This window comes from Heteronotia binoei, chromosome 16 (assembly GCF_032191835.1).
Source record: "Heteronotia binoei isolate CCM8104 ecotype False Entrance Well chromosome 16, APGP_CSIRO_Hbin_v1, whole genome shotgun sequence".
Lineage (NCBI taxonomy): Eukaryota > Metazoa > Chordata > Lepidosauria > Squamata > Gekkonidae > Heteronotia > Heteronotia binoei.
In genome coordinates, this window is record NC_083238.1 from 1726767 (window position 1) to 1743125 (window position 16359).

The 16359-nt window shown below is 46.8% G+C and overlaps 1 protein-coding gene across 1 annotated transcript in view; it reads right to left on the reverse strand.

The window, feature by feature from the left end:
- The window catches only part of ZRANB3 (zinc finger RANBP2-type containing 3), a 208443-nt gene that overhangs the window by 73197 nt on the left and 118887 nt on the right, over nt 1-16359 (reverse strand). Inside the window, exon 10 of the mRNA XM_060257117.1 lies at nt 4967-5086. Within this exon, the coding sequence (XP_060113100.1) occupies nt 4967-5086 (120 nt within the window). The remainder of the gene's footprint in view (nt 1-4966; nt 5087-16359) is intronic.

Below are 16359 nucleotides of genomic sequence, written 5' to 3' on the forward strand. Positions count from 1 at the left end.
TACAATTTATAGATATGTCAAACAAGATATCAAACAATACAGAATATATCTGCCTTGCCTGCTCCCGCTTGCGACTCTCGGAGGTGGGAGGAGCTGTCGGAGGCAGGTCCAGCCAGCATGACTGCCAGGAGCCGATGCTGAGCATTCTGGCTTATCAAGGGGGGAGGGGCAGGGAATAAAGAGCAAGAGGATCGAGGAGGAGGAATGGTGGAGCTGGATGCTGGCAAGAGACACACACACACAGAGAAAGCCTGGGCAAGAAGCCAGTCTTAAAGCCAGCTGAAGGCAACAGGGTGACAGTAACTTAGCCTTCACACCCAAGTCTGAGACTCCTGGCCACCTCCCTTGCGGGAGACAGCCAAAAAGGAGGGCAACAGCCACCTGTGGAGGTGGGGAATCACAATATCAATACAGGGAAAGTAGGAATGAACTTATGGATAGTGAGATCTTTAGAGGTTAACCAGTCAACTTAAGTGTCGAAAGCAGTATGAAAGGAATATGACTTGGGTGGACCAAAACAGATCTAAATCTATATGTGTTAAGAAACCTGAGGATTCCATAAGGTATAGACCATGACTAGCATATAAGAAGAAAGGAAAAGGAAGCAAGGAAAAAAAACCCAGACAGAATTATAGGTAAAGAAATTCAAGATATTCCAGTTTGTGAGGTTGAATGTCATTTGCTGCAATGTATTCAATACAAGAATCCATTCCTTCGTGAATCTTGAGCACCCAGGCCCTGAATCAGAATTATGGATATAATCTGTGATATTTTTCCATTATAAGGTTGTCCCAAACCCTGGCAAACCAACATGAGACTGAAGGGGCTTGAATTGATTTCTATTTAGAAGCAATAATTGATTTTGCCGCTACTAATAGACTCAAAATTCGTGCTTGGCTAGACTGGGGAACGTTTGAACCTTGCCAAATGTCTAAAAAGAGCAATTGTGGAAGGAAGGGGACTTCATAACCTGTGATGAGTTTGATTTGCTGAAGGACTTATCCCAAAAAGATGTAATTTTCTGGCATTGCCAGTAGCAGTGAGCAAAGGTACCCACTGTCCCGCAGTTCTTTCAGCATAAGGAAGAGTGTGTAGAAGAGACTGCAGATAGCTTTTTAGGTTTAAGGTACCAGTGGATAAAGATTTTATATGATAGCAGCTTTGAGCTAATTAGATGGGTTTGAAAAAAGTTAGATGTCCAGATATGATTCCATTGGTCCTCATTGAGTGTGATCCCACAATCCTGATGCCATTTATGTTGGTATGACAAAATCTGACAAAATGACTGTTCAGATTAATCAGAAGTACATGGGCTTTAGAAATCAGACCTTTGAAGGAGTATTCAGATTGCCTAAGAAGCACTTCAAAATCAAAGTGAGATGTCACGATTCTTTTTAGATTGAGACAGGAAGTTGCATGTTGGACTTGCAAGTAAAAATACCAAGGGATAAGGCAGTGCAATTTTTCTTCCAGCAGTAATTTAGGTAGGAGACCAGACTTGTTTGATATATCTTGTTAGTCTTGTTAACCTGGCTTTCCTCTGAATTTTGGCAATCTTTGCATCATTACCAGGGGGAAACAGATTATTAGTACTTACAGTGAGGAGTCCTCCTCAGAGGATAGGAGGACATCTGAATTGGTTGTTCCCATGATCTTTTAGGGAGGCAGGAAACCTTTTGCTCCTTCCTTTTGGCACCTTCAGAACAATCCGTCTCTTCAGTTTTGGGATTCCAAAAGCAGTGAATATGCTCTATGATATCAAACTAACTGGAAGAACAAACTTGTTAAGAAACAACAGTAGACATGTAGTAACAGTATAGATATGAAATGCAACAATATACCTCAGGAAGGTAAGAGAGGAAGAAGAACGCAAACACAGAGTGGAAGATGATGATGTAGGGAGAGGTGAGATGTCCTCCTATCCTCTGAGGAGAAGGACCCCTCACGGTAAGTACCAATGGTCAATTCTCCCTTAAAGGCAGAGGACATCTGAATGGGATCTTCTAGAGCAGTGTCCCACAGTTGGGTGGGACATCACCATCTTCATCTGTGTTTACAATATGTTGCAGAACCCTTCTTCCAAAGGCTGCATCTGCAGAGGCCATGGAGTTAATCTTGTAGAAGAAGATGATATTGGATTTATATCCCACCCTATACTCTGAATATCAATCTCAGAGTAGTCACAATCTCCTTTACCTTTCCCCCCTCCCCGACAACAGACACCCTGTGAGGTAGGTGGGGCTGAGAAAGCTCTTACAGCAGCTGTCCTTTCTAGGACAACTCCTATGAGAGCTATGGCTGATCCAAGGCCATAGGAGTGGGGAATCAAACCCGGTTCTCCCAGATAAGAGTCCGTGCACTTAACCTCTACACTAAACTGGCTCTCAGTAGTATCAAATAAATGTAGAAACTGAAGACCATGTGGCTGCTCTACAGATTTCTTCAACAGAGGCCAGGTTGCTGAGTGATGCATTAGCTGAAGCGCTGCACAAGGAATGTGCTTTAATGCTTGGGGGAACCGGTAGTTTGGATGCCTTGTATGCCTCTACAATGCAACACTTCAAAGTAGCACCAATGGAATTATTGGACATCCTTTCCCCCCCTCGTATTGACAAATATGAATTTCGTCTTACGGATGTTCTCCATTCTGGCAATATAGATCTTGAGAGCTCTTCTGACATCCAAAGTGTACCAGGCAAACTCTGTAGGGTGCTTAGGTTCTGGGCAAAAGGTTGGAAGGAAAATTTCTTGCGCCCAATGAAACCTTGAAGCAGCCTTGGGTAAGAAAGTAGGAATTGTCCTGAGCTCCTCTTTGTCTCTATGAAAAATTCATAGGCCGGATCTGATTGATTAGATTTACTGATTTAGATTTATTGGATTTATATCCTGCCCTCCCCGCCAAAGCAGGCTCCGGGCGGTGTTCAGCTCTGAAACGCTTCTAGCAGATGTTATGGCAACCAGAAAAAAAACCTTCATCAAAGCCACCTTAAACTCACCTCTCTAAAAGGTTCAAATGGAGATTTGGTGAGAGCTGACAAAACCACATTGAGCCTCCCAAGTGGGGAATCTGTGGATCTGTGGGGGCATTTCGGCTGTAACTCCCTGAAGAAAGAGCTGAATATGAGGATATCTAGACAATCTGTACCCTCTCATCTGTAGAAGGACAGTGGTCAAGGAAGCGATCTGACGTCATAGGGTTGAAGCTTTAAGTCTTGAATGGAATCCCTCCTGAAGGTAAGCTAGGACCAAAGCCACTGCGGGAGAAAGAGGATCTTCCTTTTTGCATCTGTGTCCCAAATGCACTTGGACCTGCTGTTGGAATGGACCAGAAGATCATCCAGATTCAGGTGAACGTGAATTCCTTGTCTTTTGAGAAATACTATGGGATTGATAATCAATTTGGAGAACACCCTGGGTGTCAAGCAAGCGGATCTCAAAGTAACCAGTCTTTGAGTTGAAACAAAGTATAGGTTTAATGATAATTCATGTGCTTCTATTGAGCCAAGAATTGGAACTGATACAAAGTAATGGCAGAGTGCATACTTAAAGATGGCACATCAAAGGTTCGATCAACAAAGCTACAATTACTAAACAGTCCTGTATTCACGTGTGAAAATTCACATAGTACTTTCTCTTATCTCCCTGCGGTTATACTTCCTGGGTCCAGGCTTGGCCTGGGAAAATGTCCCTGGAGGCTTTATCTTCAAAGAGCGAACTCCTGCATTTGTTAGTAAAAGCAAGAGAGGTGCAGGGAGGGGGCGCCAGCTAACTTTTCTACTTTGATGTGTCTCAGCTTTATTTCATGGTTAGTAACAGGTACAGTATAGCAGTTATATTCTGATAAACATAGACAGTTATGGTAATATAAAACATTGCTTGACACTGCTTACAGACCAAACAGCATTGCTTTGCATTGGAAGTGAAGGTGTTCCCAAGTAAAGTGAAGAAATAGTCTGTGGGAAGGATGTATGAGGAAATACAGGGAGGCCTCGGTCAAGGCTATTGAGGTGAGGTACTCGCCTTATTGGAGAGAATCCATGATGAGCTTCAGAGTTTCTATCCAAAATTGATGGATTCTGATGACTCTGTTTAGAATCTTGGGGCCCCAAATGGCTCTCCAATCCCTGTTTTTCTTGGGTACCATAAACAGAATTGAACAGACTCCTTGTCCCTGCTCCCCAGGAGGAACTGGATTGATGGCTTGTATGTCAATTAGAAGAGCCTTGCAAGTGATAAGTCATTTGTTGGGATTTCTTGCTGGTGGAGACCTGATGAACCCGTTGGGGGGAATAGTTTTGAATTCGATGGAGTACCCCTGAGCCACTATTTCTAGTGCCCAGAAGTCCACTTGGGCAGCCTCCCATGCAGGCAGGAAATGGAGAAAATGGGCCCCCACCCGAAGAGTCATGGTTGTTTTGGCTTGGTGTCATGATCAGATTTGTGGAAGGATCCCTTGGAAAACTTTGAGCCAAAAGAACTTTTCTTGAAGGAGGACCTGGAATTTTCCCAGTTAGAATTGGTACGAAATCTTGAAAGCGAGTGTTGGGTTTGAAAGGACTGGACAATGAAGAGATCTGGGCACAGCCTTCTTCTTTTTTGTTTCCACAAGAATCTTGTCCAAGGACTCTCCAAATAGCTTTTCACTGTAGAAAGGATATGCAGAGACTAGAGACTTGGACAGTAGGTCCACATGTCCTGAGCAAAGGAGTTCCTGCTACAAAAAAAAGCCCTAAGTACTGCTTATCTTTAACCTTTAACAATTAATTTAGTTTTACTGGGGGTGGTTATATAATGAAATGGTCCAAGATATCTGCCAAGTCACTTAACTGGATTTTACACTTCAATTTGTCTCACAAAGTAAAAAAGGCAGCTATAGATATAAAAATGCACTCACAATTCCACAAGCACTGACTTCCCTGGAAAGTCATGTGTTGGACTTGAGGTCCAATACATTTTAAGCCCTCACCTGACCAGCTGCCTGAATGCTCAGAATGGCCACTCTAGTATCTGGATCCTTCTGGAACCGATTGACAAGGTTTATTCTTTCTGCTGAAGGTACACTTCCATCAATTCGAATGTAGCATGCCTGCATCACAGGAAATATAAAGAACAATTACTGACACTACATTAAGAGAAATCATTGACTTTAAACAAGGCTAAGCTTACTGGGAAACAGTAAGTGCTTCTGCAACTCTTAACTTTTCCATCCAACATATTCATCCTTGTCCAAATTCTTTTCATTAGAGCACTCGGATGAGAACAAAAAGTTTATGGTGCAATGTAACACAAGGGATGTCGCCCAAGCAGCCGTCCTGCTCCAGGAGGGGAAGGATGGGAAACTACAACCCTGCACACTCCAAGAAATTCTCACCAAATGAGCGCAATTGGTCTGTTTGGGACAAGGAGGCTTCAGCCATTAAGTTAGCCTTAGAAACGTGGCACCACTACCTCAAAGGGGTGCAGGTGCCATTCAAACTCTGGACTGATCATAAGAACCTAGCCTCCCCGATAGCCACCTGGAAACTCAGTACCAAACAGATCCAGCGGGCGGGGTTCTTTCACAAATCCCGCTTCACACCAGGGCAAATCCCCAAGAAGCAGAACTTCTTAGCTGATGCGCTGTCCCACCTCCTGCAACATGACAGCAAACGGGAGGTGGTGATAGACTATTCTCCCCCTTCCATTTAGAAGCACTAGTCACTACCCGGCACCAAGCACAGCTGCCGGGGGGGGGAGGGGTCAAATCCCTAGCATCATCTTATGAACGGAACTAAGTAACCAAATGCCTGATTCAGATTTGGGGTTAATGGTATCTCCAGATGTGCTCTGGTACAAGGACTGTAAACTTGTCATCCCCGAATCACTCTATCTGACAGTTTTACAATGATCTCAAGACGCTAAGCTGGGAGGCTACTTTGGTTTTGTGAAAACTCTCCATCTAATCCAACGTCAGTTTTGGTGGCCGGGACTATGGAAAGATGTGTCTAACTATATAACAGGTTGTCCTGTGTGTCTAATGGTGAAAAAGCGGGTGGGGAGGCAGGTCCCCAGGGAATTACAACCTCTGAAAACGGCCTCCTGACTGTGGGAATGTATCTCAATGGACTTCATCACTGACCTACCCCCTTCCCAAGGTAAATCAGTGATCTGGGTAGTAGTGGATACATTTTCCAAGCAAGCACACTTTATCCCTTGTTCCCAACTCCCCACAGCAAAGAAATTAGCCAAACTCTTCCTGCAACACGTGGTTAGGCTACATTCCTTCTCAACCAAGGTAATATCCAACTGCGGATCTCAGTTCGTTGCCAACTGTTGGAAGTAACTGTGTACTCTAACAGGTGTTGAACAGGTACTAAGCTCTGCCTACCACCCCCAAACAGACGGACAAATGGAACGCACAAATGGGGTGCTTGAGCAGTTCCTCTGCTGCTATGTGTCGTTCCAACAGGACAACTGGGTTTCACTCCTTTTGCGGAGTATGCTTATAAGAAGTGTGCATAGCTCCACCAATGCGAGTCCATTTCAAACTATCAAATACAGACATGAGACGTTCCCAAAACTACTGGGGGGGGGGCCTCGGGGACTTCCACAGATTTAACAGACTGGTGGCAATCTATTGCACGGTGATGGGCTACAATCCAATCTGAGCTGGGGAGAGCCAAAGAGACTTACAAAAAACACTGATAAACAACACTCTAAACTTTGGGATCTTAAAGAGGGGGATACAGTTTACACCTCCACCAAGAACTTACCTAATTCTCAACCTTCTAAAAAACTGGTACTTAAATACCTAGGACCCTTCCCCATTAAACAGATTATCAATAATGTTACTGTTGAACTTGAACTGCCAAAAGCACTTAAACATGTCCACCCTTGTTTCCATGTCAGCCTCCTCAAATGCAACCCTGGACCCTCATCTTGGCACCCGCAGTCGACCGCTCCAGCTCCAACGCTAGTATGGGGTTAGATTCACCATGAAGTTCAAAGCATTCTTGATTCCAAATGGAAGAGAGGCGAACTCTACTACCTGATCAAATGGACTCACTTCCCCATTAGTCAGGCAAAATGGATAAAAGCTTCAGATACGAATGCTCAAAACTCACTAAAAACTTCCACAGCAAATTCCCTTACAAACCAGGGTGGGAGTGAGGGCTTGGGGGGAGGCAGTATGTTGCCTTGCCATTTTCGTATTTGGAAGTAGCTACATTAATGAGTACTGCTGCTTTGCTCTTTCGCTGCACTACTTATCTTGTTGTAACAATTGTATGAACTCTTTCCTACTGGCCTGCGGAGTTGCTAAGGGATACCAAGGCCACGCCGATAGCCAAGATGCACCTGGAAGGGGACGGAGATGTCTTGGGGGGAGGAATAAAGATTTTTCTGTTTTTGCTTCCCGCTTGCTTTTAAAAGTATAACAGAAGATTGGAAGCTCTTACCGTGAAGCTTCCTTCTCAGTGGTCCTGGAGTGGGATGGTCCGAAACTGTTGGGGAGTAGGCTCCTCCTTCAGAAACAGGGTTGTTGATCATTTGATCCGGCCTGGGGGAGGGGCTGCTCCGTTGTAAACTCTCCAGTCCATAGAAAAGCCATGCTCCCCCATCAGTAGAAATCTATAAAACAAACTCTGCATCATGGTAACAAACCACTCAGAGACCATAATGATGCAACGTCATTTTAATAACTGCAACAGCAGAAGTAACTGTAACCAATAAAAAACTTCCGCTACCAGTGCCCCAGTACCTCCCACAACCAAACTCCCACAGCTACCAGCCTAGAGCAAGGTACCACACCGGGTGGGATGGACCGTCCCACTCCAGGACCACCGAGAAGAAAGCTTCACGGTAAGAGCTTCCAATCTTCCATTCTCCGGTGGTCCCTGGTAGTGGGACGGTCCAAAACTGTTGGGACATACAAAAGAAATATGTACCCCGGGCGGGAACCACTACATTCAATGTACAACCTGTTGTAGCACCCTGTGGCAAAAAGCTGCTTCAGCGGATGCCCACCTATCCACCTTATAATGCCTGGTGAACGAATGAGCGGAACTCCAGGTGGCTGCCCTACAAATGCCTTCCAGGGACGAGAAGGACTTGTACACTGCAGATGTGGCCACTCCTCGTAAGGAATGAGCCGTAATTTCTCCTGGAGGCTCCAAACCTGACGCCGTGTATGCTGCAGAAATACATTGCCCCAACCACCTGTTCAGGGTCGAAGAAGTAACTGGTTTTCCAAAAGAGGGCAAATTAAAGGAAACAAGGACTCTGACCTCCTAAAGTCCTTGGTTCTGTCTATATAAAAACTCAAGGCACGCTTAACATCTAACCGATGCCACTCCTTTTCCTTCTCATGTTTGGGATTGGGACAGAATGAGGGTAATACCACGTCCTGAGGTCGGTGAAAAACTGAATTCACTTTAGAGATAAATGTCGGATCAGGTCTCAACACTACCCTGTCCTCATGAAAGGTACCAAGATCTTTATCCATGGACAGAGCCTGCAACTCAGATACCCTGCGAGCAGAGGTAATCCCAACTAAAAACAGCGTTTTAAGGGTAAGATCCTTCAGGCTACAAGTAGCCATGGGCTCAAAAGGTGCATGACACAACGCCTTCAGCACCACATTTAACTTCCATGTAGCAAACCTATGTGCAGTAGGGGGATTCAGCAGGGACACCCCCCTCAAAAAACGCTTAACATGCGGATGCAATGTCAAGGAACCCCCTTTTTTAGCTCCACGAACAGCAGAAATAGCTGCCACCTGCCTACAAAGGGTATTAGTAGCCAACCCCTTATCCAGGCCCTCTTGCAAGAACCACAGCAGCTTCCGAACTGGTAACTTGAAGGGATCCCAACCCCTTTCCACGCAGCAGCTGGAAAAGACACGCCAAGTGTTATTATACACCCGAGTGGTAGAACATTTTCTGGATGCCAACATAGTGTCAATCACAGATTTGTCAAACCCCAACTTAACTAACTGCGACCGCTCAACCTCCATGCAGTTAACTGTAACATGTTTGGCTGAGGATGGCAAACTGTCCCTTGTCTCAGCAATGCCTCAGATGCTGGGAGACGCCAAGGCTTGTCCGTCGACAGCTGCATGAGGTCTTGAAACCACCCCTGTCTCGGCCAGAAGGGAGCAACCAGGACCAGCTCCGCTGTTTGCTGAAGAATCTTGTGAACCAACCGGGGAATCAGCTGCAGTGGTGGGAAGGAGTACAGAAGACTGTCCGCCCTATCGCAGTTGAGAGTGTCTATGCCCTCCGCCTGATCGTCCTTCTGTTTGGCAAAAAACCGTCGCACTTGACGATTGTCCGCAGTTGCAAACAAATTCACAGTCACTCTGCCACTCTGCGCTGAAGAGACTGGAACACCGCCTTGTCCAGCGACCATTCCGTCTGATCCAGCCTCTGTCTGCTGAGCCAGTCTGCCAGCCCGCTGTCCTTCCCAGCTACATGAATCGCCTTTATGGATAACAGATACTTCTCTGCCCAATCCAGTAAACTGTTGGCCTCGCTGCACAGTTTCCTGATTCTGGTCCCGCCTTGCCGGTTGACATAAGCTTTGGCTATCACGTTGTCTGTCTTCACTAACATGTGACTCCCCTGCAGTATCGTCTGAAAACGTAACAACCCCAGACGAATTGCCCTCAGCTCCAGCAGGTTAATGCTCTGTCGGGACTCCATCAGGGACCACTGACCTTGAATCATCATCCCTTGAGAATGCGCTCCCCAGCCAGAGAGGATGGAGTCCGTAGTTACCACTATCCTCTGTGGCTCCTTCATTGACACTCCTTGCTGAAAACGGGATGGTTCCAGCCACCACTGAAGTTGCATTCGCAGCTCCGATGGAAGAAACACTAGCTTGCGAGCTATCACATGCTGATAAGGGATCAGGAAGCATTGTAAGGGCTGTAGATGGAAACGCGCCCAAGACAGTACATCCTGGCACGATACCAGAACCCCTAAAAGCTTTGCTAGAGTCATCACAGGCACCCGATTCAGGGACAATACCTCCTCCAACAAGGATCTGAGGTTCACCTGTTGTACTTTTGACAAAAACACTTTGTGCCTCTGAGTATTGATCAGGACACCCAGATGTACTATCTCTTGCATTGGAGTAAGGTTGCTCTTTGTCCTGTTGACCATGAAACCGTGGTCCTGCAGTATTTGAATAGTCCGATTGGTGTCCTCCAGGCTCTGCCAGAAGGAAGGGGCCCTGACCAAGAGATCGTGCAGATACGGATGAAGAGCCACGCCCCCCATCCGTAAATGAGCAACCAAAGCCACCAGGATCTTTGTAAACACTCACGGGGAAGACTTGAGCATTCCTGGACCTAGCATTGCAGGCCGTGGCAGGTTGGCTCAGGCTGAGTGGGTTGAAGTTGAATCCAACGAAGACAGAGGTCCTTTGCTTGGGCTGCGGTGCCCCGGGAAGGGAAATCCCCCTTCCTGTTTTTGATGGTGTGCCGCTGAAAGCGGCCTATAGGATCAAGAGCTTGGGGGTTCTTCTGGAGCCTTCATTAGCAATGGAGGCACAGATAGCGGCCGCTGCCAAGTCCGCATTTTTTCACCTTCGACGGGCGAAGCAGTTGGCCGCCTTCCTTGGGTGCCGGGACCTAGCAACAGTGATCCATGCAACGGTCACCTCGAGACTGGACTACTGTAACGCCCTCTACATGGGGCTGCTCTTGTGCCGAACCTGGCGGCTGCAGCTAGTGCAGAACACGACGGCTAGGCTGTTGTTGGGACTCCCAAGATGGGAGCACATACGGCCAGGGCTGCGCGGACTGCACTGGCTGCTAGTGTTGTACCGAGTTCATTACAAAGTGCTGGTTATTACCTTTAAAGCCCTATATGGCCGAGGACCTGCCTACTTGAGGGACCGTCTCTCCCCATACGAACCCCAGAGAGCGCTGAGGTCAGCTGGAAAGAACCAGCTGAATATCCCTGGGCCAAGGGAGGCCAGATTGAAGACTACTTGGGACAGGGCCTTCTCCATTGCAGCTCCACTACTGTGGAATCAACTCCCAGAGGAGGTGCGGGCCCTGCGATGTCTGGACCAATTCCGCAGGGCCTGCAAGTCCTACCTCTTTAAAGTAGCCTTCACTTAATACCGAGCCAAGAAAGTTTCACTGGATATGTTTTAGCCACTGAATTTTATAGAAGATACGAGTCATAGCACCATAATGTTAATTTTAATACAAGTTGATTTAATGATTTAATGATGGTTTCATATAATTGTAATTGTAATTATTGTGTATGGTTTTATTGTACATTGTATTTATGTGTTGTGAGCCGCCCTGAGCCTGCCTCGGCGGGGAGGGCGGGATATAAATAAAAAGTATTATTATTATTATTATTATTATTAAATGGCAAAGCTTGGTACTGGAAGTGCTTTCCATCATACGCAAACCTGAGGAACCGTCTGTGACTTGGTCGAATGGGAACATGCAAATACGCCTTGGACAGATCAATGGACGTCAGGTATTCTCGTTCTTGAACTGCCAATAGAATGGAACGCAACATCTCCATCCGAAACTTTTTGGTTTTCACAAATCGATTTACCCATTTTAAGTCTAGAATGGCCCAGACATCGCCATTCTTCTTTGGCACCAAGAATAAAATGGAATACACCCCTTGACCCCTCTGAGTCACAGGTACGGGTTCTATAGCCCTGATGTTCAGTAGATGTTGGATGGTGCACAACATCCCCTGGTGCGTGGTCGAGTCTCATTTTCTCGGCACTAAACTAAACCTCCGACGTGGGGAAGATTCCAGCTCTAATGCATAGCCCTTGGATACCGTGTCAATCACCCATTGGTCTGCAACCGACACCTTCCATCGGTCTGCAAAAAACTGTAGCCAACCCCCGATAGGAAGCAGCTCTGGACTTATGGCATAGTCATTGTGACCCTCCCTTTTTGGAGTCACTTTTGCTTCCTTTGTCGCTTTGGCTAGAAAAGGATTTAGCATCCCAACTGCGGGACTGCCACTTCCCTCTAAAAGGCTTAAAACCCGAAGGCCAGGAGAATTTTTTTTGAGTCCCGAAAGGGCTGGAAGGATTTTTTAGACTTAAAATCCTTCCTCTTAGAAGGAAAGACTTTCTTCTTGTCCTTCCCTTCAATCAGGAAGCGTTCCAGTTCGTCCCCAAAGAGACTAACGCCTTTGAATGGTACAGCTGCCAGTCTAACCTGTGCAGCTGCATCTGCATCCCAAGTCCTGAGCCAAACGTTCCTGTGCGCTGCCACACTGCAAGCCACTGCCCTTGCGGACAACTGCATTGCGTCTAGGGTCGCATCTGCAATAAATGCTGTGCCCAAGGCTATTTTCTTAAGCTCATCCTTGAATTCCTTTGGCGCATCACTATCTGCTGAGGCCAAATTGGATGCCCAGGTATATACTGCGCGTGCAAACAGCGACCCCGCTGAAGATGCCCGGTTGGACCAAGCTGAGGCTTCAAAGTCCTTTTGTAATGCCTGTTCCATCCGTCTATCGCAGGCATCCTTGGGTAGCCCATCCGCATCCATGGGAAGCACAGATGTGGATAATAAACTATTTACAGGATCGTCCACTACGGGTAATTTCAGCCGTTTAGTAGCCTCTGGCCTCAACCCATACAGTTTGCAAAACAGATGTGGGTTAGATTTTGGCTTATCCGGGTGTTCCCACTCCACCTTAATAAGACTAAAAAAGGGGGCAGGCAAGGGCACCTCAGTCTGAGAAACCCCCACTTTGGGCATCATCTTCCCTGAGCCTGCAGGCAAGTCAGGGTCCAATTCTGCCTTCTCTCTGGGTGTAGCAGTAAAGTCCAGTTCCCTGAGTACCTTAGGTAGGTGTTTGGAATAATATTCCACTGGAAAAACCCTAGATTGCACTGAAGGAGTAGCATCCTCCTCCTCCTCAGAGAGTTCCCCTTCCTCCTTTGCAGAGGAGTCTACTGAAGAGTCAGCCTCCTCTTCCTCCTGAGAACTATCACAGGGAGAGTCCAAGCTCATACCCAATTTTGCTTTCTTTGGGTCTGCAGGAGCTGTGGCAATATCTAGAACTGCTTGTCTCTTCCTTTTCTGGGGGTGAGAAGGCACAGTAGAGCCTCGGGCAGGGGCAAACTCCTTGCTCAATTCTCTTTTTAACCAAGTGAGTAAGTTAAGCTTGGCATCCTCGCCAGTTAAATCTGGTTCAGAATCCTCTCGATCTTTTTTGGAAGCAGATCCTGAGTAATTTGGGATGGAGAAATCACTGGTTGAACCTGTCTCACTAGTCTGTCCCCATCCGTCAGCCATCTCAGCTACAGCAGAAGGCTGAAACGAAAGTGAAAGGGGAGAGGGAGAAGCATCCGTTACCAGGCTAACTGCCTGAAATGGCGACCCCTTCTGCGTAGTAAAGAACCGCCCCCCCAGGCCACGCTAACCGCGCCTGAGTTGGAGAGGCCTGCTATGGCATAAGCCTTTCTCCACCCTGCTCAGGAGGGGTCCTGGGAAACTGCTGTATGCTACCGGGTGGGCTTCCCTCATCCCGGCGGAGCCCGTCCCAAGTAAAAAACAGTCTGCGCATCACAAAGAGCTTTCCCGCTCTCCCTCAGGCAGCTTACCACCTCCTCTCGAGTAGACACGCTGTCTGAGTGAACCACCAAGAGTTTTCTGCTCTCAGCCGCGCTGGACCTTGGTCGTCTGGACTACACCCGCTGGCGCTGCGTGGGACCGCTAAGTTGGACTTGCAGCTCTCCCCACCCCTGCCTCAACAGGCTTAGGAGGGGCGAACTCGCTCTCCACAGCAGTCCCCAGTTGTGCCGCCTTTGCTGGGTAGAACCCAACGCTGGCGGTAAAATGCTCTGCCTGCTGCCGTTGCGGCTGAAGAACCAGGTGGCAGAGACTTTCTCACAAGGAGACCTTGTTCTGCGGATCACTGTGCTCCGACACATGACAAACACGTCCTGTCTCGTAACAGTGCTGTTTGGACTGGAGAGTTTCCAACAGAGCATCCCCTCCCCCAGGTCAGATCAAACAATCAACGACCCTGTTTCCAGAGGAGGAGCCTACTCCCCAACAGTTTTGGACCGTCCCACTACCAGGGACCACTGGAGAATGGTTTGAGATAACCTATATAATGGGTCAAGTTGCCCACCTAGACAGTCTTTGCAAAAACTGCCACGCCTGTAACCCATTGTCGAGGGTCATTAAACAGCCATTTATAATGTGGATTGTTTGTGCTCTTTGAACTATGGGGGGTCTTGACAACAACAGGCCCTGAGGAGAGGCAGTAGTAATCAGTAAGGCTCTAGGAGAACCTCTCAGCAGAGAAATGTCTTGCTTAAAGGTCAGTGGCTTTCTGATGGGGTTCTGGCCTGACAGGGCCAGCAATAGGTGGGTCACAGTGAGGCTACCCAATACAGGGAGGAGTGGTGACAGAGTGCAAGACCACTCCTGTGGTTGCCACAATTTCCAATAAAAATTGAGAATCCAGCCAATACATAGAGCTTTTAATATATCTATGATTCTCTTTCTACTATGCAATTTTATACAGGTTTTTTTGCTAAATTTTCTATTTTTAAATGGAGCTTAGCTTGAATATCTGTATACCTGACAATGTTTTTGTCAGTTGGATCTGGTCGCAGACCATAATAATAAAACTAAAACTAAATATTGAACTGAGATTTGTGTTCAAATAAAAGTGCCATTCTCAAGTCCTTGTGGGCTCCCTACTGCGCAGCTGCGTTTGACCCATGGGCCAGGACCACATATGGAACCAAAGTTTTCCCAGATAAAAACTGCAAGGATAAGGAAGGATGGAGAGCTGAAGCTAAGGGGGGCAGATAAAGGTAGGTTGGCTGGTGGGTGGGAAGGTGAGAAAGGAGCAGGAAAAGGAATGAAGGCATGGGGGAGTGCTGGGGAAGGGAAAGAGGAAATAGTTGGGAAGGGGGAAATGAGATATCCCCTGCCAGTACTTGCAGCCCCAAACCCCCATTCCTCTAGCTCTACCAATCTGTGAAGGTTGGAGTCTTACATGGCATTGAACCAGAGGTAGTGTTATGTAAAGCTCAACCAGGTACTAAAATCCTCTACCTGAAGGAATTAAGTCAAGTGGTTTCTGAATCTGGCAAGTTCAGGATCCATGAGGGAAACAGAAAAAGAAGGGCAACTTTTATTCACTCCCAGGGATGGGGGATGAAGGTGGTTCAGAAGGACAGAAACTATTTACATGTGTTCAATACTCTTGCTGGGTCTATTCATTTGTAAGATTAATGTTGACAATAGAGGAGCATAGAGAGACGTTAGCAATCAAGTTTGTATTCTTGAATTGAATACTGGCCTTCACTCAACCACAGGATTCCGACATTGAAAACAGTGAGCTTTTCTCAGAAACTACCAGGGCTTTTTTTGAACTGGAACTCACAGGAACACAGTTCCTGATGGCTCCCAGAGTGTTCCAGCTGGCTTCCAGAGCATTCCAGCTGGCTTGGAGAGAAGGCAGGCACTTAGGGGACGGTCTCTTGAAGTGCCTGCCCTCTCCAAGCCTGCTTCCTCCAATCATGTGGCTTGAAGAAAGCAGGCACTTAAGAAGACTGCTAAGTGCCTGCCTGCCTCCTAGGCTTGCCAATTCCAGGTCCCAGTTTTGCAGGCTCCTCCCCTCCGCCAGCCAGCTGGCTGGCTGGGGAAGCCCCAGCCCTAATAGCCAGCATGTGCCTTTCCACCTTGGAAGGCTAGAAGAAACTGGGGACTAGCTTGCTTTTTAGAAGGTATGTGTATCTTTATATTTCCGTAGGAGCCAGGCTAAATGGGGGTGGGGTGAGCCAGCAGAACAACATGGCTGTTCTCATTTAGCTGTGAAGCTGTAAAAAAGTTGAGAGCCTCTGTTGTTTTGCATTGGTTTTAGAAGCCCTTTACTCATAGATAGTGAAGCTGTGAAAAAGTAAGTCTATGTTAGTCTATGTTTGTTTTGCGTTTGTTTTAGTAAGAGTAGGCTATGACCTTTTGTTTCCTGTGCTAGTCTGAAGATTTGGTTGAAACTTGGTTACATTCAACACTTCTGAGAAAATTGACCCAGTGAGATCACAAAAGTGTGTGCTTGCTTTGGCTGCTCTCTCTGTGTATTAATTCCTTGAGCTATCCTCAGAAGTTTCTTCTGTATGGCCTAATTGGATTGTGCCCATTATTTCTAGGCTAATCTTTCTGATAACATATTTGACAAACTGAGTCAACAAGGAAAGAAAGCAAGGCTTCTGAGCTGCAGAAAAGTCTGCTTCAGGCAGAGATTTTTCACTTCATTTGTGAGAATCTTCTCTCTATGCACTTATGATAGAGCTGGTTAATGGTGCATTCCCTCTATCTTTTAATGGAACAACACAAAAGCCATTTCGTGTTGCTAA